This window comes from Bos indicus x Bos taurus, chromosome 3 (genome assembly GCF_003369695.1).
Source record: "Bos indicus x Bos taurus breed Angus x Brahman F1 hybrid chromosome 3, Bos_hybrid_MaternalHap_v2.0, whole genome shotgun sequence".
Taxonomy (NCBI): Eukaryota; Metazoa; Chordata; class Mammalia; order Artiodactyla; family Bovidae; genus Bos; species Bos indicus x Bos taurus.
This window is the reverse complement of record NC_040078.1, coordinates 119,658,998-119,686,869: the sequence shown is the minus strand read 5'-3', so window position 1 is coordinate 119,686,869 and position 27,872 is coordinate 119,658,998. Positions and strand designations below refer to the sequence as shown.

Sequence of the window (27,872 nt, the reverse complement as noted above, 5' to 3'; positions counted from 1 at the left end):
GCGGGACCCGTGTGCAAGCCCGCCCTCACCTCCCTACCGGCCCAGCGTGCCAGGCACGCCCACGGCGCACACCTGCTGCCAGGTGGGGTACGGCGGGATCACTGCTGCGATGCGCGGTCTCCAGCCTTTTATTCATACGAGGACTCGAAGAACACACGTCACCTGCGGACGCCGTGCAGCCCGAGACACAGCTGGCAGGGCCACTGACCACACAGGGCCGCCCCGTCCAGAGACGAAGGGAGGGCGGGCCCGAGTGGCTGTCCGGGCACACTGCCCCCGGGCTGGGAGTCCAGCTGGCTCCCACCCGCAGGCAGGGAGGCCCCGGCCCGACCCCGCCCCGGCACAAGGTTCTGATACGGTTGGCGTGTTTGTGTGAGCAGCCCTGGACCCCGCGTGTCCCAGAGCCCGGAAGCCCTCCACCCCGTGAGGAAAAGCAAAGCGGCAGGAAGCAGCCTTCTCGGGGCCCAGGGGCTGGTCAGGAGGTTGGCCTGGCTACGTGGCTCAGCATCCCCCAACCCTCAAGACCACTCTGCCCGGCCCAAGCCCTCTCTGGCAGGGAGTGGCCCCTCCCCAAACCCTGCAGTGGATGGGGCTTAGGAGGGCGGGCCTCGGCCTGGGGAGGAGCCTGCAGAGACCCCAGGGCTTCGGAAGGTCACCTGGGACCCTCAGAAGCTTCCGGGGAGAAGCCGAGAAGGCAGCTCTGGGCGAGAAGGGCGGGAGAGGCCTGTAGAGGAGGTGCGGCTAGGAAAGCCCTTAACTGTAGAGCGCCCTGGCCTGCGGCCGGCAAGGTCAGGGAAGGGAAGGCCCTTGGCATGGGCGCCGGGTCTCGCTGGCCCTGAGCTCAGATTTCCCCAGCCACCCAGCGTCCCCGCGGCCAGGCGGCGGCCAGGGGTCGGCTGCGGCCCTGGCTCACGTCGTCCTGAGCTGGGACGTGGCCCTGGTCTGGGTGGGGGTGGGGAAGGGCAGGGGCAGGCGGCGTCTCTGAAAGTCCCCGTGTGGACCTCGCCAATGGCCAGGAGCGCAGCCCAACGCGGCTGCCGAGAGGGGGCCCAGACAGGGTCCTGGGGGTGGGGTCAGGGCTCATGCATAATCCCAAAGGCCCCGCTCGGCCCCAGCGGGAACCCTGATACCCTCTGGGGGGTTCTTGGGCCTGAGGACTGGGCGTGGCTTTCAGACACCTGACCCCCAGGTGCTCGGTGGTGGGGGAGGGGGGCACAGCCCGCGCTCAGCCGGACACCGCCCAGGCGGCCTCCTCACCCGGCCCGGTGTTGCAGGGGCTCCGGGGAGAGACGGCCAGCGGCACCTCGAGGTCTCTGAAACGCATGGCTTTTGGGGGACACTGTCCCCGGCTGACCTGAGGGCCCCATACAAAAGTACAAGCTCGGGGGGCCGGGCGAAGCCCCCCGCCCCATCCCCAGCACAGTCACAAGCCGGGTCCCTCGGCGACCCCTCCTGTCCCGCTCCGGGGCCTCCCGGCCCAGGGAGTTAAATATCGTCTGCTGCGGGTTTTGGCAAAGTCGGTCCTTGGCCGCGGTCTCTGGGGCCGGGGCAGTTACCGCCCCCGGGGCGCAGCTGCCGGAAGGGCCAGGGCGAGCCCCAGGAGCAGCAGAGGACTGGCGTGGGGCGGGGGGGGTGCCGCAGCTGAGGTCTGCTGGCCCTCCCGCTCCGACAGCCCCGGGAGGGCGTGCGTTAGCGGCGTCCGCGAGCTGGCGCTCTTCCTGCCGACCTTCCGGCCACACATCTCATCCGGGCAGCCCTCGCCGCTGCCCGAGCCGCTGCCGTCGTCGCCTGGGGAGGAAAGGGGAGGAGGCTCTGGGGGACCCCGAGAGCAACAACCCTCTGCCTGGGCCTCCCGCACTGGGGACGGCAGTTCCTGGAGTCTGCCGAGGCTGGGCGGACGTCCTGGCCGGCTCACAGCCGTGTCGGAGATAGGGCGGGGGACCGGGACCACAGCTGGGCAGCAGCCGGGCCTTCAGAGCCACCCGGGCCCCGGGGATAGGAGACCGCCCCCTCCCCCAACACCCTTCCCCAGCTGGGGCTCCCTGGCACCCCCACCCCAACCCCAGGGCCCCACCCCGGGCACTCAGCTGCCCCCGGCCTGCCCTCACTGGCGTCCTGGAAGTCCAGATCGTTGCCATTATAGGCGCCGCGCAGGCGGTTGGTCATGATCTTCAGCTGCATGATCTGCTGGCGGATGGTCATGTCGGGCTTGGTGATGTCCACCTCCACCTCGGGGTTGTTGATCTGATTGGCCAAGCCATCACCCATCACCTCGGGGAGGTACCTGGAGGCCAGAGAGACAAACCTTGGGTCACTGTCCTGCTCCCCACAAAGGGGCCTGGCCCCAGCAACACCCATCCAGCCACCGCTCCTCCCGTCAGGGTGGTGGCAAGCCTGAAGCACCCCCCCCCAACCCCCCAAGGACTTCAAGGGCTGCCAGGAGCCCACAAGGGCCCCTGCAGCAGAGCGTGGACGCACTGAGCCTGTGTATGCGGTGGGGATCTGGCCCTCGTCCCGGCTCTGGGTCCCGTGGGGTGTCCCACGTCAGACCCGGCGCAGGGCATGACGCACCCGGGGCCACGGAGACGCTGAGGGGCCGCAGCGGCAGGACACTCACCGGCCCTTGGCCATGCCGTTCCAGCAGCGTTCGTCACTGGCCGAGCTCATGGCCAGCTTCTCACTGCACAGCGTCCCCGGGAGGCTGATCCAGAAGTCCTGAGCGTCTCGGAGCTGGGCCTTGGCTTCGGAGACCTGTGGAGCAGTGGTCAGGCCACCAGGTGCCCCCGCCAGCCTGCCCCGCCCACCTCCCCCCACCTCTCCACCCCGGGCCAGCCCGGCAGAGGCCGCTCACCAGCTTCTGCAGCGTGCCCGCGGGTGGCCTCTCCTGCAGCGCCAGCTTGCCCCGGGGCCACTTCTCCTCAGCGCCGGGGCCCTGGGGGTTCACCTTGGGGTTCCCGCAGCCCTGGATGACCTGGGGGAGCACGCAGGGGTCCTGACGGGCGCCAGGCCGCATTGGGGGCCCCTCCCCTGCCCACTGCTCCCCCGCCGCACCTTGGCTGTGAGCGTGTCACTGTTGTCCTGGAGGGCGTTGATGGCCTCCGCCAGCCAGTAGTGCACGCCGCCGACGACACTCTCCGCACCCGACGGGCCCCAGAACTTGTCCGTGATGAGCACCATGGAGTCTGGCCCAGGCGTGAACAGAAACACGGGGTACTTTGCATGGACACACGCTGGCTCATGGCTGTGCTACGCGCAGGCATGTCAGCCCGCACAAGACAGTATTTCTGCACGTCTGCTCACTGCAGGCCAGCCCTCTTACACGCGCTCCTGATGTGTTGGCACGCGGGTATAGGTTGAGCACGTGTGTCTAAGCGTACGCCTGCCGGCACACACACACCCAGCCCACCGTGTGCACACGTCACCGCATGTCTCACAGTGTTCGCATCATGCCATCACACGTCCATGTCAGCCTGTGTTTGGGCGTGTATGCGTGCTGGCCTGTGTCACCACGGGTGTCAATACGGATGCGTGTTGGCTCACCTCACACGAGCAGATGCACACACGAGTGCGTCTGGTGACCCACCTCACGTCTGCACATGCCAGCCGGCTCACCCGTGGCAGCAGTGCACACGGTAATTCGCGCACGGGTCGCCCTGCCATGCGTCTCACGCGTGCACCTCGGCGTGCTCGCTCAGTGGGCAAGGACAGGAACCTGACCCTCAGGGCACCCTCCCGGGCAGCTGGCCATGGCACCTTCCGTTGGGAGATTAGAGGGAACCCTGCCCCCCAGCCTCGGGGACCACCCACTCTAGAGGTGGCCCTGGCCCTGCACGAAGGCGCGGGCGGCCACGAAGGGCCAGGCCCCTGCAGGCGGTCGCGCAGTGGGGGCTCACCCAGAAGATTCCTCCACTCTGCGTCCAGGTCGGCCTGGTTGGCTAGGCAGCCCTTGAGCACGTTGCGGCAGTAGTCAGGGCAGGGCCGGGCGCCGGGCACCCCAAGGCAGTGGGCGCAGTACACCAGCTTCATGACGGCCCGCGAGCACTCGGGGCTCAGGGGCACCTGGAGGGCCAAGGCAGTCTGACCCCGAAGCCACAGAGCCCCGGGCAGGGCTGGGTGGGAGTCAGGGTGCCAAGGTCTGCCCCACCACGGCGGGGCCTTTACTGGGGCCCTGTGTCCTCCCAAATGACCAAGCAGGCCTGCGGCCCCGGGCAGTGAAGGAGCGCGCTCAGTCCAACCAGTCCGGTCACCATGCTGGGACTCCCCCGGGAACACTGCGGTCACGAAACCTCCTTGGGGAAGCGAGAACACTGCCCGCCATGCAGACGAGGGCCCCGAGGCCGGGGCGACTTACTGAGGGCCCTCGCTGGGGGAGTGGTGGGGTGCGGGGGTAGAGAGGTGGGTTCTACCCAGCCCCGTAGGGCTCTGACGCTTATGCCCTCCCACACCGGACACCGCACTCCACCGCTCAGCCAGGGAGCGGGCAGCCCTCTCATGTCCTGTCCACCTGACCCCTGGGGCGTCCAGCCCCAGGCCCCTCCCCTTCCCGCTCCAACAGGCCTGGGCCCTTGCCCAGGGCAGAGCTCACAACCCAGGTCACCCACCCCTCCCGCGGGGAGGGGCGGGGCAGGGGGCGGGGCGCGCACCTTGGCCACCTTGCGCACCACGTCGCCGGCCACGCCCAGGCCCTGCACGAAGGTGCGCGCCGCCACGAAGGCGCGGGTGGCGCGCAGGCGCAGCTCGCGGGGGGCCTCGCCGAAGGGCCGCAGCGGCTCGGCCTGCTTGCCCAGGCAGTCCAGGTAGTCGTCAGGCAGCAGCAGCTGCGGGTGCAGCTGCCTGAAGAGGCGCTCGAGCAGGCGCGCCCAGAACTCGGCCAGCGTCTCCTGCAGGTGCAGGTTGGCGCCGCCGTAGTAGAGGCGCAGCTCGGCGTACAGGTCGCGGAAGGCCTTGGCGTTCTGCGTGTACAGCTCTCCGAAGGCGCCCGGGAAGGCCTCCTGCAGCGCCCGTTCCGAGTCGTTCAAAAGGCGCTGGAAGTGATCTGGGAGCGGGGGAAGGTGGGCGTGAGGCCTTCAGGGGCCCCTGCCCACCCCACGTGCTGCAGCAGCCCCGACTGGCATTCCTGGGGGCTCTGCCAGCGACGCCCCCACACCCCCGATGCTCTGAGTCATCAGAACCTGCGGGGGCCCTGGATGCCAGCCCCCACGGGGTCCTGAGCCCTCCCCCTCCCGGCCTGGAGACTGCAGTGTCCAGCATCTATTTCTGACCTGAGCCCCACACGAGCACCTGGAAGGGACTGCTTCCGAGGGGAGGAAGGTGCAGAGTTGGGGTGGGACCCACTGCGGGGAAGGCCCTAGGTGCCCCTCACCTGCTCTCCTTCCCAGCAGCTCTCCTTTCTACCCCCACTGTCACCCAGCCAGTCCCCCGTCCTGGGGAGTCTTCAGTCCCCCCGGGTGTCTCTGTCCACCCTTCACCCTGCAGGTCTCTGAGGCTCTCCTGGGCTTCCTGCCCTCCCGCCTCTCTACGTGGCCCTCCCTCTGGTTCTGGAAGCCGGCCTGCCTGGGGGTCTGGAGAGGGCCCCCTGCAGCCCTCAGGACACGTCCAGAGTCCAGTCAGGGCTGTGGAGGTGCGGGGTGACCGTGGGCAGCAGACCCCAGGGCTTTGGGGAAAATGCTTCTGCCCTATGTGCTGAGAACTGGGGCCCCCACATCATCCTCCTCTCTCGCAGGGAGACTGCAGGGGACAGGGCACACCACCCGCCCATGCAGATGCGTCCTCAGGAGCTGTGGCCACCCCTCCCCACCCAGGCCCACCCTCGGGTGTCCAGGCCAGCTCAGCTCTGCTCTGAGGCCATGGGGATGTCAGGCTTGTAGCCCCTGGACCAGTGCCCACATCCGCCCCACCCAGGGCCTCGGGCAGGAGACCCTGGCACAGCCCTGGCTGAGACGTGCAGCCCCCTGGGTGGGGGTTGTGGGAGGAAGCAGCCAGTCCATATTCCCATCCCCCCCAGGGGCCTGGTCCCCACCCCAGCCTGGCCTCCAGAAAGCTCAGCGACCAGCCCAGCAGCACAGGGGGTGGTCATGGGGCCGCCACGCACATGCCCAGCCCCCTGCCCCATCCTCAGATGACAGCCCTGGTGACTGCGGCTGGAGAGCTGTGTTCTGGAACACAGCCAGCATGGGCCCGCTGGGCTCAGGGCCTGGAATACTTCAGACCAGGGCCCCCTGGTGCGGGCGGCCTGGGGAGGGGTGCTTGGGAGACCTGGGGTGGCCAGACCAGGTGCAGCAGTGGGGCTGGGGTGGGAAGTGGCACGCAGAGGGTTGGGGGGCCCAGGTGGGACTGGAAGAGGGTGAAGAATCGCTTTTAACACAGATGAGCGTCCTGAGTGGGTGACGTGCAGGCTCTGACAGCTTGGTCGCTTCCGGGGGCCCCTGCCGCCGCCCCCTCCGAGGGGCCCACAGTAAACGTCACCAAGTCGTCCCACCACTCCTTGCTCCGGGGCCAGATGTGACAGCCACGCCCGGAGGGAACCGCTGACCCACAGACACCGGGACCACACCACGGGCCCCCGCTCGCGGCGCCCTGTTGTCCTCACGCAGAGCTCCCAGCTCCAGAGCCTGGGGTGGCCCGCCCCAGGCCAGTCCCTGGCAGGCGCTGGGAGAGCTCTGGGTGCTGGGGAGCCCCTGGAGGTGGACGGTCCCCTCCGAAGGGCTGACGGGACAGACACGCTGGCTCCTTGAGCAGATGAAGAGGCCCGCAGGCGACCTGCCACCACGCGCGCTCTGGCCCGCCCCCCGGGGGAGGCCTCAGGTGCCCACCTCCACCGCGAGTGTCCGTGGCCCCCGAGCCTGCTCACCGTCAAAGCCCCGCTGCTGGGCGGCCAGCGTGGCCTGCAGCGCCCGGGTGCCCTCCAGAAGTGCTGTCTCCAGCTCAGCGCGGCTGCGGTTGGCAAGGTTCTCCTCCATCTCACTGGTGCAGCAGGTGTAGCCCTGGGGGCAGATGCGCAGGTGCTCGCCTGTGGGGAGGGGCTGGCGTGAGGGAGAGGAGGGGCTGGGGGGGCTGGCCCCAGGAGGGGGCACAGTGGGGGTGGGGGGCCGCCCAGGGGAGGCAGACCCGGGAAGGGCCTGGGCCCCACGTGGGCCGCGCTGCCCTCGGCAGAATTCGTCTCCCAGGGCCCTGAGAGCCAGGGCAGGGTGTGGGTGCCGCTCCCAGCCCCCCTCCCTGACCCCATCCACGTGAAGAGGTGTCCCAGGCGCCCCGAGCAGCTCAGCTCAACTCCCAAACTCAGCACAGAGGCCGCAGGGCCTGTGGTGGTGGGGGCCCGCCAGACTCCAGGTTCATGGAGGAGGGCGAGGGGCGTCCAGGACTGCCGGCAGCCCTCCTCGGCGTCCAGGCTGAGGGCAGGGGGACGAGAGGACGCCTGAGGGGCAGGACAGCCCCAGCCTCCCCACAGCAGCTTGGCGTGCCGGCTCCCACCAAGGGCAGGAGGCCCTGCAAGCTGGGGGGCTGCCCACCCATAGCTCTGGGCTGGCCAGATGCAGGGGCCTCTCGTCAGGATGAGCGGACACACGTCCAGTGGGGCCCTGCTGTGAGCCCTGCCCCGCTCGGTAGGACACGCCTGCGCCCCTCAGGGCCTCCACCGTCCCCTGCTGCCGCCCAGGCACTGGCTCCCAGTGGCCCAGCTCACAGCAGCGCCAGGACAGCGCTGAGGCTGGCCCGGTGGCCCCTGTGGTGAACGGCGCACCTTTCAAAACGTGCTGGTCCGGGTTTTGAGTGTGAACCCACTTTGCAGACCAGAAAACAGGCTGGCTGAGGTTAGCTTTCGTGTCCAAAGTTACACAGTGAAGGGTCACGCGGCTCAGGCTGCCCGATTTCAGGCCCCACACCCACTGGGCCGCCTCAGCCCACCCCCCACTCCCAGCCCACCCTGCACCAGCCACAGTTCCTGTCTGAGCAGTGCAGGAGGAGGCTCCCTCCTGTGCCGGCCTCGAGGGGGCAGAATGGAGTGGCCTCAGGGGTCCCGCCTGGATGGAGGCCATGTGGGGCTGGGGTCGGGGGCCTGGGCACTCGGTCTGACCAGCAGAGCTTCTGGGGTGGGAGCAGCGTGGGGGTGAGCAGGCAGCACCCGGCAGAGGGGCTGGGACCTGAGGAGGCGCCCGGAGGCCTCCTCTCGGCCGTTGCTGACTCTGACCTAGGCCTGGCCCTTCACAGCAGGCGGGGCAGGACAGCGGGCCTGGGGTCTCCGCAGGGCCAGCTGGCAGAGACTGGCCGTCTCCGGGGTGCTGGAGGCTGTGCACCCAGCCAGATGGGTTTGAACCTCCCCACCAACAATGGGCCAGGAGCACGCCTTCCCTGCTGCTTGGGACCACCAGCCCCGTGGGGGGTAAGCTGGGGGCGGGCGGGCAGGGGGCTGCAGGCTGCCAGCACCTAAGCACTTGCGCCACGGGGTGGGTTTTGGGGGCAGCGTCCCAGGCTTCCTGTCTCCCCTCCCCAACCTTCCCGATCCCCTGGTGAACCTGACCCCCTCCCCCGACCCGATCCAGGACACACAGGAAGCCCTCGCTGGCCGGCTTGGAGGGGCTCCTGGGCACCGCAGCTGGGAGGAAGCTGCCCGCTCTGGCCCCTGCCCCCGCCACCTCGTCCAGCCGCCCGGGCGCCCGCGCTCTCCCGGCCGCCCCAGCACAGCCCCCGTCCCTCCCTCCCTCGGTGGACACACACGGGAGTGAAGACACGGAGCCAGAGCCTGGGCGCCGGCCTGGGGCCCCGGGCGGGCTGGGCCGAGGCGCCCCGAGCCGCTGCGGGGCGGATGTCGTGGCCAGTGGTCAGGGCCCACGCTCCAGGGTCACCTGTGGGTCGGGACACCTCCCGGGCAGAGGGCAGACTCTGCGGGGCGCCTTCCTGAACAGCAGGCCTGCTCCCCCCATCTTAGCCAAATAGTGGGGGGGGGGTCTGCCAGTGTGAGGAGGGCATGAGCTCCAGGTCCCTGGAGGTGTGCAAGGCGGACGGATGCAATTCTCTTCCCATCATTTCAAATCTCCATCCCCAAACCCCACCTCTTCTCGGTTAAACGCCTGGAGAGTAGGGAGGGGTCCTTGGGCCAGGTGGGGGCACGGCTGGCTTCCCGTCCACCTTAGAGCGGCCCAGTCCACCCCTCTCATCACCACTTTCCCCCTCCCGCCCCCTCTGGGAGGCATCAGCATGCCCCCTCTGCCCGCTGACCCGTCCCACCTGCACTGACCCCCCCACCCCACGGCTGGTCCACGGCTGGTCCACAACGGTCCCTCCTGTCTTTCTCAGCAGCTGCTGCTCTTTCCACAGCCGCCTAGATCCTTCTAGAATTCTCCCTTTCCTCTGTCTTTGTGACACCTTCTTTCGTGATCCAGGTTTTGGGGGGGTGGTGAGAGGGGAGGGCTGTTTCATGCTGGGTTTGCTCCCCCACTTCTGGGCCCCACCCCCACGTTTCCGAACCCGCCCCCCCCACCCCGTTGCCCTCCCCAGGTTAAAACACCCGCACTCGCTTCCTGACCCCATGGCAGGTCCTCCCCTTGCTGGACAGCAGACCACGTAGCCAGCCCCCCCATATTCAGGCCTCCCGGAGTCCCCCCAGACTCCTGCTCCTCGGTGCTAGATCCCATCTCTACAGCTTAAACATCTTTGAGGCTCACGCCTCCTGCCACCTGCGCACATGGCCACAGCCCTCCTCACGCCCACCAGCTCTGTGACCCCAGCACTGGAGCCCAAGACGCCATGCCAGCGGTGGTCCTCGCCTCCTAGGCTGGACAGAGTGCACGTCTGTGCCGGCCCAGCCCAGCAGTCCTGACTGGTGCCTGGGAGCCCTCCCAAGGAGACTGCAGCGGGAAGATGGCGCCAGGCCAAGCCCATCTTTCCAGAAGCTTCTGCGGCTCACACAGGAGCACGCAGACCGCCTGCGGCACCAGCCTCTGAAGCCACGATCGGGTGCTAGGCACCAGCTCCCCCAGCCACCCCCAGGATGCACTGGCTAATTCAGTGGAGACAGCCAGCCTCCCCAGACCCCTCGGAACACAGCTATGCGGGCAGCTCCGGGCACCGGGGCCCCCAAACACCAGAGGGGAGGCCGGGGCTGGAAGAGCAGGGAGGGGCCCCTAGCCACCCCGCCCTTGCAGTCTGCCCTGGACCCCGCCGGCCTCCTGTGGCGGGGCGGGGTGGGGAGAGGCTTTCCCAGAGCCGCAGATCCTTCTCTGGAGACTGTCCGTGCCCACTCCTGCTCCGATGGTCTGCAGGACCCCCCGGGCATGTCCATCAGGCTGGACGTGGTGGGTGGGGAGGCACCGGACAAGCAACCCCGGGTTCCCTGGGCACCGCCCACCGTGGGATCCCCAGGCCGCCTTTTTGCATCTTCTCACCCTGCCCCACCTCCCACCCGAGAGGCGTCTGAGCCTGGCCTCTGTCTGCGGCAGGTCAGCCCTGAGGGCTGGGGTCCACCCGGGGGGCAGCCACAGACCCACCGCGGACAGGGCTTTTCAACCGCCACCATCCCTGGTTCCTAACGCGGCAACACACCCCGCAACCGCCCCCGCCTCGCTCCCCTAGCCCCCTCGGAGCACCTCACCGCCGGCCCCAAGCCCCTCCACCATTCCGGCCACCTGCCAGCATCACCGAGCCGGCCCGCAGCCGCCGCCAAGCCTCCGTCACCGGCGGGGAGCCGAAACCCAGGGGTGTCGCCTGCGACACCTCGGCGCCCGGCGGGAGGGGTCCGTCCCTCCGGCCCTTCCGGAACCCCGCCGCCCCGGGGCGGCAGCGCGGGCGGCGGGACAAAGGCCGAGCGCCCGGGCTTCAGCGGCCGCCGGCCAGGGACAGAGGGCCGCACGCGCGGAGCCGCAGCCGGCGCGGTCTGGAGAGGCGGCCGCGCTCCTGGCGCAGCGAGGAGCGGGCGCTGGCGCAGTGGGCGCGGCAGCGCCGAGGGGAGGGGGGCCGCGCCGCAGGAGGGGGGCCGGGGGCGCTGTGATTGGCGGGGAAGGGGCTTGCCGCAGTGGGCGAGGCGGGCCTGGCTGGGGGCGGCAGGCGGGGCGCGCACGGGGGCTGCCGAGAGCGAAGGGGAGGGGAACGGGCTTGATGGGGGAGGAAGGGGGGCTTGCTGCAGGAGGGGGCTGCGGCATAAACGCGGATGGGTGGCGAGGAGGCAGCCGAGTGGGGCGTGGGAACGGGGCGAAGGTGGGGGACGGATGGGCGCGGTGAGGACGGGGGCCCGATGGGGCGCACACGGAGACGGCGAGGGGCTTGCGCTGGGGGCGAAGGTGGGGTAGGCCGGACTGAAGGTGGGGTCTGGGCGGTGGTGATGGGGGAAAAAGGGTGAGCGGCGAGGAAGATCAGTAGGAAGGGTCGGGGTGACGCGCCCGGGGATGGAAGTGCGGAGGGACGCGGGCGACGGCGGGTCCCCGCGCTTGGATGCCAGCCCCGGGCTTAGCCCGAACCCCCTTCTCGGCGGCGGCGGTCCCGGCAGGCGGCGTGCGACTCCAGGCGCTGGTGCATGGAGGTCTGGGGTCCGCCCGGGAGAGGCTGCGGAGCGGGCGAGCGGAAGCGCAGCAGAGCAGGACGCACTGGCGGCCGCCGCCCCGCGCAGCCCTGCGCAGCACGGGCGCGCACGGTCCGGGGCCGCCTCCTCCCGCAGCCCCCGCCCCGCCGCGCGCCGCGCCGTCCCCTTCCCCCGGAAACCGCGGCGGCCGCACTCAGCCCCGGAGCTTCCCGCAGCCCGGGCCTCCGCCTGGCTCCTGCCCCACGGGGCTCCTCCCGGCGTGGGGATGCGAGGGGGGCGCCAGCTCGCTCCCCATGGAGCATGGCAGCCCCCCCGCCAGCGAGCCCCCTCTCCCCATGACAACGACGAGAGCCCTACGCTGGGCGCTCAAAGGCCACCATCAGCCACCCGTACTCTCTACCCGCCCCTAGTCTTGAGTCGGTGATCCCGGTCTGCATGCTAACGTCCTGTCTGCTTCCCCTGCGAAATATAAGGCCCCTGCCTGGCCACGCCCTGCTCCGGCCCAGTACCCACCTCCTCCTGGGCCCCCCTCCCACACGCTTAGGCGGTCACCATGGCTGGCTCTCCCCCTTCCCCGCCACTCCCCGCAGCCCCAGCTCTGGTCCTGGCTGCCACAGCATGAGCCAGACCCACTGCAGGGCCTGCCAGCCGAGGCCCCCTCCCCGCAGCGCCGCATGCCCTGGAACGCCCCCCCAAGGCTGGCCTGCAAAGAGACCTGCTGGACAGGCAGCTCTCAGCAAAGCGGCCTCTCCAAGGCAGCCCGCAGCACCCACGGTCCAGGAGCAGGGGGCCCCGCCAGGCAGCTCACAAGGGTGCTCCCTGCGGCCTGCTTTCCGCTCAGAGACCCCTGAGCAGGCCACCCTGCCAGTGGGCACTGGCCTTGGGGGCTGCCTTGGTGAGGTGGTAGGGCCCCCGGATGTGGGCCTGGACGCAGGCCCAGGGAGCCTTTCGGGGCCCGGGAGTGAGGTACCCCTCGGAAGCCTCGCCCACCAGGGCGAGCTCCGTGCGGCTCTCTCATCCTTGGCCCAGGCCAGGCTGCAGAGGCCACTCACTTGAGATGCTGCAGACCCGTCCCTGACAAGGGCCCCCAGGAACACGGGCTCCGTACGGCTCTCCCGTCTCCCTCGCCTGACCACCCCACCTCTGGGCCGGAAGTAGCCCAGGAGATGGACTGGTGCCACCCACCTCTGCTGCGTCTGCCCGGGTGATCCCAGAGTAGCAGAAGGGGGTGCTGCAGCCCCAGGATCCTCTCGGTAGGTTCCCCACAAAGTCTCCATGCTGGCCTGTCTGTCCACCCCGGAAAGGCAGTGGACACAGCCCCGGCTGGGCCAGAACACAGCAGACCCCGGTGCCACTGCAGGAGCCTCTGGGGACAGCAGTTGTCCCCGGCCATGCCCAGTAATGAGGACGGAGCGGACAAATGGGTTCGGCTGCTCACCAATCCCCCCAACCCAGCCGCTCCAGGAAACTTGGCAGCCAAGTCCAAGGTCACAGCCACCCCTGCTGGCGCCCGTCTGACCTGCTGCTTCCCCCAGCCCCCGGGTCGCACGCACCCTCCCCTTTGCCCTACTTTTTCTTTCAAGACCCACTCGTCTAGCCCTTCATCCAGGAAGCCTTCCAGGTTCCTCTGAGCCAAAGCGCCTGCCCAGCCTCTGACCTCTCGGAGCATGAGCGGCCTCAGTGGGGGCTTCCTGCCTGGCCACCCTCCCTGGCAGCCGGAGAGCTGCTGGGCCTGCCGGTGGGGGCCTCTCTGACCAGGCCCAAGCTGGACCTGGTGCTCAGGGACCTGTGTCCAAAGAGAGACTCTCTGGGCTGTGCCAGCATTCTGGGAGACAAGGCTGGACGCCAGCGTGGCCGCAACCTGCAGCCTCGGGCCTCCGTCTCCACTGGAAAGCCAGCACCCCCCTGACCTGACCCCTCCCCAGAGCTGGTATGCTTCCTGCTGGTATGAGGGGGGTGGTGGGGCGCTTCCCCCACCCACGAGGACCCCCTCATTCCTCCAGGGGCCCCGTCACCCCCCGACGAGGTGCAGAGCGCACTGGGGGCCCGCATGGTCCGAGGGTCCTCTCACACTCATGATTGTCCCCTCCGGTTCTTCCTGCTGGACCCACTCAGGGAGCTCGAGCCACGGGCCCAGGGCACTCAGCCCGGAGTGCTGCACAGGACCCGGAAGGACCCAGGCCTCCCCGCCTCTCCCAGCGAAAGGCTGCCCTTGATTCCAGTCCCAGGGGAATTCCTGAGCAGGAGGGCGGAGGCCGAGGCAGGAGCCGACATGCTCTGCCACCGAGCCGGTCACCCGTGGCCTGCCTGCCTGGAGGGCCCCGGGCAGGAGCAGGTGGGGTGCCCCCCACCCCCGGTGCTGACTCAGCATCGCCACCCAGGCAGCACCTCCAGGCACAGCATCGCCCACCTCCCTGCCGCGCGTGGGCGCTTCCGAGCCCAGCCTGGAAGGCACGACTGGGGTGGGGCACAGATATGGTCAGGACACAGTTACACGTGCACTTCAGATCAACGATGCGTTATTTTCCAGAATAAAAGTATCTGGCCCCAAAGCACTGACAGCGAGGACCTGAATGCGATTTTGTCCACCGCTGTGCACAGCAGCTTTGGGCAGAAGGCCAAATGGTGGAAAGAGCCCAAGCGGCCACTTCACCGTCCGGTGAAGTGACAGACACGGGGGCCCAGCCAGACAAGGGGCCGGACGCCACACAGCCTTAGGGAGTCACCAGGCGCCGAGCCACCGCAGTGTGGAGCAACCCCAAAGACGACGCGGAGCCTGAAAGCCAGTCCTGAAACGACAAACACTTAGGATTCCGCTTCAGCGAGGGCCCCTAGAGACGGACGGCGGCGTGGTGATGACCAGGGACTGAGAGAGGGCGTGGGGGTGTTCAGTGGGGCCGGAGTTGGGGAAGAGGAAAGCTCTGCAAATGGTGGGCTCAGCTGCACGAGCGTCAGTGCCGCAGTGCCACCGGGCATACGCTCAAAATCGCCACAGTGGGAAATTTTATTATGTGTATTTCACCACAAAAATGCACGCACACCCCCTCCCCAACATCTGGGACATCCTTGCACTACATACGTGGAGACGTTTATCCTAAGAACGCATTTGTCATTTATTCAAAATTTAAGTGTTCAAGATATATGCCCTCAAATGATTACCTACCTGAAATACCAATTTATTAAACGGGTCTCCGATAGTTTTATCTGCTAAATCTGGCAGTCCTTGTGGGGCGTGGGGAGAAGCCTGACTGAGTCACCCATGCTCCCCACCATGTGTGGGTGTGCACACGTGTGTACTCCTTTCTGAGGCCCTCAGACCCCGCCCAGGCAAGCAGCAGAAGCAGGGAGGTGGACGTCAGAGGGGGCCTGCCCTCCCACAGCCCCCAGCCTCCTTGGAGAATGATGGGCCTCACCGTCTCTGTCAACAGGAGGATACAATTATCCCCATCTCACAGATGAGAAGACTGAGGCTGGAGGCGTCTGAGACTCGCTCGATGGCTCAGACATGCTGCCTAACGCTGCCTCCTTCTATTGGCCCTCAGGCCTCCCTGTCTTCACTGACGGGGAGGAGATGAATGTCCCGGGCACTCAGGGGCCCACCAACCTCCTGGAAGATGAGGGCAGAGTGGGCCTCACCAGACACAGCCCTGGCCACCCTGCTGGCTGCACCATCCCTTCAGTGACCCAGGACACCGGCAGGAGCGTGCAGGGCCAGCAGCCACCCCACCTGCACCCGGGAGGGACAGGGGCCAGGACAGCCACTGGAAAGGGCCCCCAAAGCTGACACGCAGAGGGCTCCCAGCTCTGGGCAGCCAGCTGAGCTCAGCACGTGCTGCTTGCCCGGCTCCCCAGAGGTGGGACCCTGGCCTCCTCTGGGTCCTGGGGGCAAGTGGGAAGGTGGGACCTGCCTGCTTCCTGACTTCTCCAGCTCAGCTCCTCAGGGATGGTCAAGCTGAAGCATCTGTCAGAGACGGTCTCTAGGTTGGCAGGGAATCTGGAACCCCAGGCACCCAGTGAGTGTCTCGGTCCCCACTCTGTCCAGCCACGTCCACCAGGCAGAGGTAGGATGGCCCCGCCCGGGGCAGCTGGGCTGGGGCAGACAACCCCATCCCCAAAAGGGGCCAAAGGGACAGTGAGGGGTGGGCCCCAGTGAGCTGGGCAAGGACAGGCTTCCTCTGATGTGGGCCGCCAGGGCCCGAGACTGGCCATGGGCTGACCATGAGCAGGGTCCTGTGGGCACCTCTCCCCATCGCCTCCCATCTCTCTGCAGCGCCCTCTGAGACTCTGCTGGACTCCTTTCTGAAAGCCAGCTGCCACCCTCAAGGTTGCACCAGGAGCCCTCCTGGCTGGCCCTGGGCTTGGAAGCGGGGGCAGAAGGGACCCTCCTACACTGTGGGCTGCTCCTCCTGGGGGGCCCAGAGCTGATGCTTCTTGAAATTCCCAGCTTCTCTGGACGAGCCGAGTGGGAGCAGAGACACCAAGACATGGCGCCGCCCAGGACGCGGCGGTGGCGACGGGGAGACCCGCCTCCTGCCCGCGCCCCGCTGACCCCCAGCGGGCAGTCCCCTGCCTCCAGTCTGCACCCCGCCGACCCCCAGCGTGGCTCTGGAGCCCGGCCAGGGCAGGCAGTCCCCCGTCTCCTGCCCACGCCCCGCTGACCCCCGGCAGGCAGTCCCCCACCTCCAGCCCGTGCCCCGCCGACCCCCAGCAGGGCCCCGGGGTTGGCCGATCTCCGCCCCAGCAGGCAGTCCCCCGCCTCCTGCCCGCGCCCCACTGACCCCCGGCAGGCAGTCCCCCGCCTCCAGGCTGCACCCTGCTGACCCCCAGTGTGGCCCTGGGGCCTGGCCAGGGCAGGCAGTCCCCCGCCTCCTGCCCGTGCCCCGCTGACCCCCAGCGGGCAGTCCCCCGCCTCCTGCCCCACAGACCCCCAGCAGGGCCCCGGGTCTGGCCGATCTCCCTTACCCCCAGCAAGCAGTCCCCCGCCTCCTGCCCGCGCCCCGCCGACCCCCAGCAGGGCCCCGGGGTTGGCCGATCTCCGCCCCAGCAGGCAGTCCCCCGCCTCCTGCCCGCGCCCCGCTGACCCCCAGTGGGCAGTCCCCCACCTCCAGCCCGCGCCCCGCAGACCCCCAGCAGGGCCCCGGGGCTGGCCGATCTCCCTCACCCCTAGCAGGCAGTCCCCCGCCTCCTGCCCGTGCCCCGCTGACCCCCGGCGGGCAGTCCCCCACCTCCAGCCCGCGCCCCGCAGACCCCCAGCAGGGCCCCGGGGCTGGCCGATCTCCCTTACCCCCAGCAAGCAGTCCCCCGCCTCCTGCCCGCGCCCCGCTGACCCCCGGCGGGCAGTGCCCCACCTCCAGCCCGTGCCCCGCAGACCCCCAGCAGGGCCCTGGGGCTGGCCGATCTCCCTCACCCCCAGCAGGCAGTCCCCCGCCTCCAGCCCGTGCCCCGCAGACCCCCAGCAGGGCCCCAGGGCTGGCCGATCTCCCTCACCCCCAGCAGGCAGTCCCCCCGCCTCCAGCCCGTGCCCTGCCGACCCCCAGCAGGGCCCCGGGGCTGGCCAATCTCCCTCACCCCAGCAGGCAGTCCCCCGCCCCTGGACACGGGCTGGGCCGGCCTTTCCAGCAGGTGTGCCCTGACATGACGCCCCCACGACGCATGTGCACCTGGCTGCCCTGTGCTGTGCGTGCCACACGAGAGCCCAGTCTCACAGCCACTCCACGGGGCAGGCGCTGCTACCATCCCCATTATACAGAGGCATTCTGAGGCTCAGAAAGGTTCAGTACTGGCTCAAGGTCACACAGCGCTCAAGCGTGGAGCTGGGCTTGAATGCTGGCAGGACGGCTGGGTCCGGGCAGCCAGCTTTTAGCCTCTGCTACGGCCCCACCTCTTTCCCAAGACATCGGCCACTGGGAATGGCCACTGGATCTGAAAGACCTGGCCCTGGGCCAGGGGAGGGGCTTTGCCCATTAGCCCAGCAGGCTGCCTCTTTCAGAGCGCTGTGGGCAGCGCCCACCCTCCTCAGAGCGGTCCTCTGTGTCCCCCTCTCTGGGTGGGGGACAGCCTCAGGATCTTCCTCCTCAGTCTCTGGCCTTGCACACCAAGTGCATCCACGACCCCTGGCCTCCAGGTGGAAACTCCAGATAGCAGAGGGGGTGGGGGCTGGGCTCTGTGCACCAGCAATAGCCGGGGGTGGGTGGTCCACCCAGGGCAAGAGTCCTGCACGGGCAGCGCAGGGCCCTGGGGCTGGGAGGTAGCTGTGGCTGAACGAGCATCTCAAGTCCCCAGGGAGGACAGGGCAGGAAGACCACGTCTCAGCGAGAGTGGTCATGAAGCGCTGGGTCCCGGGCCACCCCAGGCTGGGAGAGGTCTTTGCTTACAGTCAAGGTGGGGGCACATATATGATGGTGCACTACGTGTGCACGCTAAGTCGCTCAGTCATACCTGACTCTGCGCGACCCCATGGGCCATAGCCCGCCAGGCTCCTCTGTCCATGGGATGCTCCAGGCAAGAACACTGGAGTGGGTTGCCATGCCCTCCTCCAGGGGAGCTTCCCACCAGAGGATCGAACCTGGGTCTGTCTCCTGCATTGGCATGTGGGTTCTTTGCCAGCTGTGAAGCTTGTAAACCACATGCATCCATCTAACCCTGCACGGGTTCTCTCTACTTGTAACTTACAAAAGTAACACGTGGTCACCACGGCCGGCAGAGCTGCAGCTTATGAGACCTCTGACGGCCGCCCAGTGCCTGCAGAGAGAGCGCTGTGGCTATGTTTCAGCACCAAGGACAGCGCCGGGCATGCAGTAGGCGCTCAAGGACACTCCGAAGGGCTCAGACTGTGTGCCCCACACCCCCACCCCTGGCCCACAGGCTCTCCTGGAGCAGACAGGGCCCCGCCAGCACTCGACCTGGGCTGAGGGTCCAGCCCACCACGCAGAGGCCTCCTTCCTCTGCGCCCTTGAGTGTCCACTGAAGCCAGCACACCCTTTCTCAGAATAACGCTTAGGAAAGAAAGGTTGTGCGGGGTGTAGTGAAGGAAGCCGCAGGTGCGGTGACGCGGCTTTTGAAATGTGATAAATGGGCAAGCAAGGGGGAACGCGAAGCTGCATGAGTGGAAGCGGCACCTGGAGACATCTGCTCGAGAAGTAAAGGGGCATGGGGACCCAGCGGTCCACGGTGAGCGAGCCCTGGACTCCAGAATGCCATCGCCACGTTGTTCATAATGACAAGAGGTGCTAAATTCTGGCTAAAGGTGAGCAAAAAAGGAGATGTACTGTCTTTCTCAGTCGAGTTCACGAACTCCTGGATTTCTAAGCCTGGGCCTCCCCTGGGCACCCTGGTTAAGGACCCCAGCCTCAAATTCACACCTGAATCTGTCCACCGCAGTTCACCAATCTTTCTAGAGCTGAGTCCACCCCCAACCCCAAAGCCTGTCCTGGCCTCAAGCAGAGGGCCGCCCCCTCCGCCCTGCTCCCCCGGCCGCTGACTGCGTCCCAACTAGAGCTGTGGTTCAAGTGCTTCCCGTGCGGTGTGACCGGTGTTTCTGGAAGCCGCCCCTTGACCTGTTCAGGAGTGACCTGCACTTCACGGGGCCCCTGGTCTCCCTGTCCCCTGCCCTGCACACTGTGATGACCAAACATGGCCCCAGGGAACTGCTCCTGGCTGGGGACACCGCTTTACTCTAGGGGGAGGGTGGTTAGCTGTGCGTCTGACCCGCAGCTGCCCCAGTGTCCCCCCAGCCCCCAAATACACAGTGACAGGGAGGTCACCTGGGTATTAGGTCACTTGAAGAGAGGTTGCCATGGTGCCTGACTGCCCTGGGGGCAGCCACTGCCAGGCCAAGGGAGGAGGTCGGGGATGGTGGGGCTAAACATTGTAAGAGCCTCTAAAATACGGCTGTGGGTCCAGTGCATCCCGAGCTCCGAGGCAATGGGAGGCGGGTGTGAACGCCTGAGCCAGCCCTGCAGCAGGTGGCGTAATCTGTGTCCCGGGGGGTCTGCGGGCGGTCACAGGTGGCGGGAGGCACTCCCTGCGGCCCGGAGCCTGGATGGGCGCCCGGAGCCCCACTGCTGCAGGACACAGCTGCAGCACGCGGCTCAGCCCCGGGGCCAGAGTGCTGCTGGCGGCCCTGGGTGCCCAGGACGTGTTTAGACACAGGGATGAGCCTGGGCGGTCACCGCCAGGGTCAGACAGTGTCCTTGGTGCTGGGGAAGGTGCCCCAAGGTGTGCGTGGGCCCCAGGCGCCCACAGCCTCTGGGGCTGACAGTGAGCCTAAGGAAAGTCGCCCCCGGGGAGGCGCAGGGGCACTTGTCCAGGGCTGGCTGCCCACGTGGGAGGGAGACGTGCCGACCTACCCCTCAGGCTGCTGGGCTAACTGAGGGTGTGACTGTGGTCACACGCACCGCGGCGCCAACAGCTGGGCACAAAGGCGGGTGGTACAGCCGCTGATGGCCAGGCCCTGGACTGTGGGGGTTGGGGGGCCTCGCAGCCCTGGTTGAGCTTCTCACTAGACCCTGACCTCGTGGAGGGGGCCCGTGGCTTACGGGTGTGTGCGTAGCAGTGAAGGATGGATGGGTGGGAGGGTGAGGGTCCTCGCCTCTTGCTGGAACTTCCTGGTGGGTGGGGCTCGAACCTCAGGCACTGTCAGCAGGACCGGCTCTGACTTCAGGAGGCTGTCCTGTGGCCCGGGTCCACGTGGGGCTCTCATGGGCCCCGCTCCTCTCCTGGCCCCCACCCCCACCCGGCCCCACCTGGGACTCGCCACCTGCCCCCCAGCCTTGGAGAAGTCGGTCCTCGGGGTCTGCCAGGGCCCATCTCTGCGGGCAAGTGCGAGGGGCTCTGTGACCTCACCCCCAGCTCCATCCTCTGATCGACCATGCCCCGCAACCTGGAACGCGTGCCCAGAGCCCATGGACAGAGCCACACGGATGCCCCCCAGCACCCCCATGGGGCCTGCGTGACGGCCCCGCCCCTGACCTGCTCCCTTCTGGGGCACCCCGTTGGTGCTCACACCAGGCACCGGGGGCACAGCGAGGCCAGGGCAGGGAGGCCATGGGGGAGCAGCCACTCCAGGACCAGGGCCCTGAGCAGCGGGGACCCCTCGCTGGGACCCAGTTTCTGCCCTGACCGACTAAGCGGTTGGATCAGGTGGCGCTCAGCCTGCCCTGCAAGCCCCCTAACCTGCCAGCTCCGGAAGGCTGGATGGGGCTGGCTGCCAGGCAAGGGCCAGGCAGAGGCCAGGGCGTGGAGGAAGGAGGCAGGGCCACAAACCCGGGCCTGGCCTGGCTCACGGGCACCTGGTGGGAAGACGGGCTGCGGAAGGCAGGGCCCGGAGCTGGTGCTTCCGCAGGGCCTCCTGCATGGCCAGCTCCGGCCCCGTCCTCCCCTCGGCCCCAGGCCTGGCTGTGCTTATGCCGTCCACCTGCGGCGCCCGGGGCCTGGCACAGCACAGCCTCCCAGAGCTCTGGCCGTCCCCGCCAGCTTCCCAGGGCCCCTCCTTCCAGCTGCGGCGGGGGCGGTGGGTGGGGCTCTGGGCCTCTTGGGGGCTGAGGTCAGGGGTGGGGGGACAGCTCGTGGGGGAGCCCCCAGAGCTGTCCTGTCATCCGGCCAAGCCTCCAGAACCCAGGAGCGTTCAGCACAAAGGAGCAGCCTGGGTCCTCAGGATGCGGAGCCAGGAGCCAGCCTCCCGCCCCCGCCCCCACACTCACTCCCGCCCCGCCCCCCCACACTCACTCCCGCCCCGCCCCACCACACTCACTCCCGCCCCGCCCCACACACTCACTCCCGCCCCCCCACAGTGTCCCCTCCCAGGGCCTCCCATGCGTCGGCAGGGACCCCAAGCCTGTCCACGCAAATCGGCACCACTGAGTCACGACGGTCCCGGCCCGGTGGCCCTGCCTCCTGTGGAGGTCTTCACTCCGGGCCCTCACTGCCCACCAGGTTCTGGGTGGTCCCTGCCACCAGGGAGACACCTCAGCAGGTTGAGTGCCAGGGAAGGTCAGAGGCAGAGGACCCTGCTCCCTACTCCCCACCCGACTCTGATGGAGACTTTCAGGCCCACGGGGCAGGGCCCCGGCTGCTTCCTGAGACGCTTGTGGGCCAGTGGGGGTGAGGAGCGAGCTAAGGATGGCCTGACCCTCTCACCCCGTCACAAGGCCCCACAGCTGCACTGAGGCCCTGGCCCAGGGAGCCCCCCACCCCCCATGGAACACCCAGAGCCCAGGAGCCCTGCTCACTGGATGGGAAGCGCCCCTGACCTTGACTGAATCCTGTCTGTAGTCCACACATTGGGTCCTAAACCCTCGGACCCAAGGATGGGGCCTCGTTTGAGTGTGGGGTCTTTGCAGACGTAAGTGCTCTGCTCCTAACTTGAAGGGACCGGTGTCCTTATTTCCATAAGGTGGAATCTGCACGCAGGCAGGCACAGGCCTCGTAAAGACGAAGCAGAGACCCCCAGACCAAGGGTTGCCCACCACCTCCAGAAGCAGAGACCCGAACAAGTCTTCCCGTACGGTCTTGGGAGGAACCACGTAGATCTCGGACTTCCAGCCCCCTCACTGCAAGACCGCAGCCCCCTGCTGTGGAGCCACCCAGCCTGGGGCATCTCCATGGGCAGCCCCGGGGAAGCGGCTTCGTGCCCGGGTCCCAGTGCCCAGCCCAGCCCGGCGCCATGCAGCCGGTGCCCAGAGACCTCACTGCTGAGGCTGTCCAGTCTGGGGAGCACCCTGGGGGGCAGAGAGCCCCCAGAGTGGGGGGGGGGCACTCAGGACGCCGGGCACCACGCCCCCGAGGGATGCCCGTGCAGGTGGGCCAGGGGGCCGGCCTGTGGGAGGGGGCATGTGTGCTAGGACAGTGGGAGCTGACGCCAAGGCCACAGGCAGACGCGGGTTGGGCTGAGGCTGGCCTGGCCCCGCAGGGGCTCCCCGACCTGCCCAGGCTCCCACGCTTCTGCCAGCAGAGCAGGTCCGCACCCCTCACACCCAGGGTGCCCCTGCACCTGCGGCTGGAGCAGGAATAGTCAGGAGAGCGGGAGGCCCCGGCTGTGCCCCCAGGGCAGAGGCCACGGCAGGGAGGACAGGCCAGCACCCCCTACCCCACAGGGGGAGACAGGGGACGACCGCGGCCCCCACCCCACCCAAACCAGCCCTGCCCAAAGGCTGCAGGCAGCTCGGGACTCCTGCCCAGGCCTGTTCCTAGATGCGCGCGATGAGAAGGCCGCCAGCCGGTACAGGGTGGGTGGCCCTGCACAGGAGCCCCGCCCGAACGTGGGCAGGGGCCTGCCCCACAGGACTAGCCTGGTGGCTGGACGTGGTCAGGGCGGGCACCAGGCATGGGCCTGGTCCTGAGCCCTGGTCTGAAACGCTCCGGAAATAAGCTGAGGCCTTGGGGAGAGCCGGCCAGCCTCTCTCCAGGGGGCGAGTCCTGGCCAGGGCCCGACCTGACCCGGCGAGGCCTGTTCCCCTGGCCTGGCCTGTCCTCCTGGCCTGGCCCGGCCTGGCTGACACCTGTTCCCGTGTCTCTGGGGGGCCCAGCACAGGCCCGGTGCACCCACACCCGCTCTGTGCTCCCCTCCCCGGCTCCAGGGTGCACCTGCCGTCTGGCCAGTGTGCCCCAGCCCCTCTGCCAGGAGACCTGTCCACTGCAGGCTCATGCTGTTCCTAACTAGGGCCAGCATGGGGCCAGTTTACCGAGACTGCCGGCCAGCCCTCCAGAGTGGACAGGACATCCCCATGACTGCCGGGGGACCCGGCTTGCTGTGGTGCTGGGGATATGCCAGGCCTGCCCCGAGGGTCACAGCTGTGCCGCCCTCGGGTCATGCCCCTGGAGGAGCCCTCCTGAGCAGGGTAGGGGCAGCGGGCCTTCACTGGCCAGGTGCTGGGACTGGCCAGGAGTGCACCCGTTGGTAAGGCCGGGCCGCCGTCAGCTCAGTGAGGGAGGGGCAGGGAGGCACCCGGGAGGGGTCAGTGCAGAGGCTTCCCACTTGGCATGAGAGGTGGGCCAGGACTGGGGGAGCTGCGGAGAGGGCAGCTGGCGGCCCAGCAAGGCCTGGGCCGTGAGGCCCCACGGCAGGCCTCCAGGCTGGGGTGGCATGAGGCAGCCAGAAGCCTGAGCCCAGCACTGCTCGGCGGCAGTGCCATGGGCTTGGGGGTCAGCACACCGGGCTCTGGACCTGATCGCCCAGTGGGTGCGTGTGGAGCTGGAGAAGTGGCAGTGGCCTCGGGTACTCACCCCTGAGTCAAGTCCAGACCCCCCACCCACTGGACGGTCCCAGGGAGTGACCCCTGAGTCAGGTCCAGACCCCCCACCCACTGGACGGTCCCAGGGAGTGACCCCTGAGTCAGGTCCAGACACCCCACTCACTGCACCCGCCAGACGGTCCTGGGGAGTGACCCCCCCGAGTCCAGGGCAGGACAGAGCTCCCACCTGCTAGACACCACTGCCGGAAGGGCCTGCATGGGCTCCAGGGCTGGAGGCAGCCCCCAGAGCGCACAGGGTCGGCATGCTCCCCACTCCTCGGCCTTTGGGGCGGTCCTATGTCCGTTGTCACACGTGGAGAAACGGGGCCAGAAAGCCCAGGTGGCAGAGGGCGGGCGAAGCAACAGGGCTGGCCTTTGCGCCCAGGCCCAGGGAGGACGCCCTGCCCCTCTGAGGAGCACGGTGGTGTGTCCGGGGCTCCGGCAGGGGCCTAGGCTGTTGCATCATGCAGTGGCCCTGTCGGCTCCTGGCTCCCCTGGGCCCCCACCCTTCTTCCCCCTCCCTCCAGCCTTGTCCTCAGGCTGGGGATGATGAAACCGTAGCGGCTCCGGGGGTGAGGGGCCAGAGCAGCAGCTCAGCGGAGGCTGGAGACCACCTGGGGACCCAGGGAAGGCCCCTGGGCCTCTGCCCTCTCAACGGGGCGGGATGCGCACACTGTCTGGTCTGGGGCTGGGCTGGGCACCAGGTGGTCTCTGTGAGGCCCGCTGACCATGACCGAGAGACAGTCTTGGGCAGGCCGCACGGAGAAGCAATAGTTTCTGCTGGGAGGCCTGAGCGGTGGCCCCTGCTGGGGGCCCCTGGCCAGCTGGGGTCCCGGAGCCGAGGAGCCGCTGACAGCGCCGGGCTCCCCCTCTGACCTCCAACCTCAAAGCCAGGCAGCCAGGTCCCTCCTCCTCGGCCTGGGCCCTCCACCTCCCACGGCCCCCACCATGGCCGGGCATAAAGTGGGACGTGTGTGGGTGTGGACTGAGAACCGACTCCGTGCCAGGAACCGGGCGAGGTTCTGCGGCTGCCGCAGAGAACACAACAGACAGATGCGCCTCTGCCCCAGGACCCTAGCGAAGGGTCAGAGAGATCATGATGAACCGTGGCGTCAAAGGGTCAGGAGAGCCAGCAGGCGCCCCGGGAGCAAGCCCCTAGGCAAAGGCCGGGAGACCACAGGCACCTATACATACGTATGTGTACATGTGTATGCACGTGTGTGCACGTGTATGCGTGCACAGGTGCAGATATATGTGTGCATGGGCCTGCAGGTGTGTGTACATGTGCATCACGTGTATGCACACACGTGTGTGCATGTGTGTGTGTGCATGTGTGTACGAGTGTGTGCATGTCCTGTGAGTGAGATGCAGCCTGGGGCTGGGCTTTTCCCAGCCGTTGCAGACGGATTGAGGTTGAGGGGCGGCTCCCTCTCACTTTCTATGCAGGGCTCTGGCTGGGGGGAGGCCCACCTGTAAAATGGGATGACTGCTTTCCTCACCCTGGCTGGGCCTGGCTGTCCATCCAAAAAACTACACACATCACGAACAGAAGCCCCTTGTGCTCTGATGGCCCCTCTTTCGTGAGCCCACGGAGTTTCTACCCCCTGGGGAGGTGGAGGCTGGAAAGGTCGCCCACAGGCCCAGGGCTGCCCTCCCTCCCCTCCAGTCCTGGGAAACACGGAGCCTCCACCCCACCAGCCAACTCGGACGCCCACCCCCGGGGGAACCCCAGGCCAGAGGAGTCCACCCACCGGCCCCCAAGACTACACGGAAGGCCCGGCTCCAGGAGAGCGTCGTGCCTCCACGCGGCCACCAGGGGGCGCCAGGCCCGCGGAGCCGCGCCAAGCTGCCGGAGCAGGAGAAGCGTACAGGGCCGGCCGCTGCCTGGGGAGGTCACCCCGCTTCCTTCACCCCACGTGGCGCTGGCACTCCTCTCGGTGCCTGGGCCCTGCGGGGCACTCACGGGGGGCGGGGTGCAGCCACAGGACCCCCGGGAGCTGGGGCGGAGGAGTCACAGGGAGTCCAGGCAGGAAGGCTCCGTGAGGGCGGCACCCGGAGCCCCGGCTGGCACCACGCTCCCCAGTTGCAAAGTCCCCCATCACACGCACAGCAGCGCGCTTTGCCGGTCCTGGGCCCTGAAGCCCTGCACCCTGCAGCCCAAGGAGGCCGAGACTCGGCCCGGCCGCCAACCGGCCTCGCCTTCCCCAGCCTGCCCGTCGCGCTCCCAGCCCTTGGCGGCGGCCCAAACTCCGCCACTCTGTGTCTCAGCCTAACTGGGACAGAGGCCTGTGGATGCGATCCAGAGTAGGATGGCCCCCAAGGGCACAAAGTCCGCGTGGGAGTGGACATCTGAGGCAGGGCTGTGGGGTCCAGGGGACTTGGGGGCGTGCCAGCCGAGACTGGGGCTGGGAGACCCTGGGGCTCGGGGATTCACCCGAAAGCTCAAGCATTTCCAGGCACCCGGCCCCTGCATGGGGCAGGGTCGGGGGAGAGCCTGAACCGACTGTGCAGGGGGTCTTGTGCTGGTCCGGGGTGCCCAAATGCACCCACCAAAATCGCCCCTCCAAGGGAGGAGACAGCTCTGACGATCAATGGCAGGGCTCTGTCAGCAGAAGCACAGGAAGGCCTGCCTGGGGGACTTGAGAGGGGGGATCTCCAGAGCCCTGGGCAGGGGGCTGTCAAGGAGCCCAGGCAGTGTTCTGTGGGTTCTGTCCTCCTGGGGGCAGGGGTCAAGGGCCTGGCTGACTTCCCCCCTCCCGTTCCCCAGCCAGGCCCGGCCATGGACGCGGCCCTCACGCTCCTCTCTCATTCAGAATTGCTGTGGCTGCGGTCCTTCCCTGTCCCCCGTGTCTCCACTTGAGTGTGGTCTCTCCCAGCCACCCCCCTCCCCCCGGCTTGGGAGGCGTCCCCAGGACAGGAGCCTGGAGCTCTGCTCCCGGCCGCCCCCCTCCACCCTGGGTCCCGGGAACCCTGCACCGCCGTGCACACCCGGTGCGGCTCTGGACACGTTTGCAGTTTGAGGAAGGAGACTGGGGGTGGGGGGAGTGTCTGCGAGCTCCGCAGACTCCGGGCTCCCCTCTCAACCCCTCTCCGGTCCCTACAGCTCCTCCGAGGCCCGCAGGGAGGGTGTGCAGGACTGCGGGCAGCTGCAGGGCCCAGGCCGCCTGCGACGGCGCTGCTCTTACAAAGAAACGGCACGGCCCCTGGGCGGGATCCAAGGCGCCGACCACCTGCAGCTGGACTCCCCGCCGGAGGCGGCCCGGAGCGCCAGGCGAGTACAAGTTCCCCAGGCAGGAGTCCCTGCGAGGTGGCGTTCCGCTCCCGCTGGCCGAGGTCGCGCCCGTCCGCCCCGGCCCTCGCCCCTCCCCAAGCGCACAGCTCGCTCCCTGCCTCGCCGGGGCCCCGAGGATGTCTCTGCTGGGGACCCCCAGGAATCACCGGGCCGACGCCAGGAGCCTCCGGGGAAGGCCCGCACGACCCCGGGGGAGTCCCGAGCCCACGGCCGCGGTCGGCTGCGCCCCCACAGCCGACCCAGCGGCTCAGCCCAGGCTGCCCTGGAGGACTCGCCGGGTCGGGGAGCGCCCCGTTGGCTGCGCGGCGAGGACAGCTCCGTGGGGAAGGGGCCGGTGTGTGCGCGCCGGCGGCCGGGGAAGGCCGGGCGGAGTGGAGGAGACCCGGGCAGAGGGAGGGCGGCGCGGGGCGCGGGGTCGCAGGGCGGGAGAGAAGAGGAGGCGCAGCGGCGCTCCGGGCGCACGGGTCACTCACCCGAGATCTCCGCCTGGGGCACATCGCTCAGGCTGAAGCCCTTGGCCCCGTAGATCTGGCGCACTTCCCCGCAGCTCCGACTCTTGCTGGCAGGGTCCCCGCGGGCGCAGGCGACCAGCACGGCGGCCGCGTACAGCAGCCACCAGCCTCGGGCCCGGAGCTCCATGGCGGGGCCGGCGGCGCCCCCGGCCGGGCCCGCGCAGCCCCCGCCCGCGAAGGGCAGAGCCAAGGTCCCCGCGCACTCGGCTGGCGGTCCGGAGGCGCCGGCGGCCGGGGAGGCGGAGACAACAAAAGCCGGCGGGGCGCGAGGTCCGGCCGCTGGCTCGGGCGGCCCCAGAGCGCGGCAGGCGAGCGCGCAGTCCGGGCCC

At 68.6% G+C, this 27,872-nt stretch overlaps 1 protein-coding gene across 2 annotated transcripts; it reads right to left on the bottom strand.

Annotated features, from left to right (window-relative positions):
* Positions 1-112: 112 nt before the first annotated feature.
* On the bottom strand, positions 113-27,872 carry GPC1 (glypican 1). 2 transcript variants are annotated; one of them, XM_027538120.1, is made up of 9 exons: positions 27,505-27,872; positions 6,851-7,009; positions 4,644-5,035; positions 3,894-4,059; positions 3,052-3,182; positions 2,852-2,971; positions 2,618-2,751; positions 2,109-2,284; positions 113-1,788 (listed from the first exon to the last, which is right to left on the bottom strand). In XM_027538120.1, the coding sequence occupies exons 1-9, from the start codon at positions 27,668-27,670 to the stop codon at positions 1,553-1,555; spliced, it is 1,680 nt and encodes a 559-aa protein (XP_027393921.1). In that variant the 5' UTR covers positions 27,671-27,872; the 3' UTR covers positions 113-1,552. The 2 variants fall into 2 exon arrangements, with proteins under 2 accessions (XP_027393921.1, XP_027393922.1); XM_027538121.1 differs by lacking the exon at positions 27,505-27,872 and adding an exon at positions 10,586-10,697.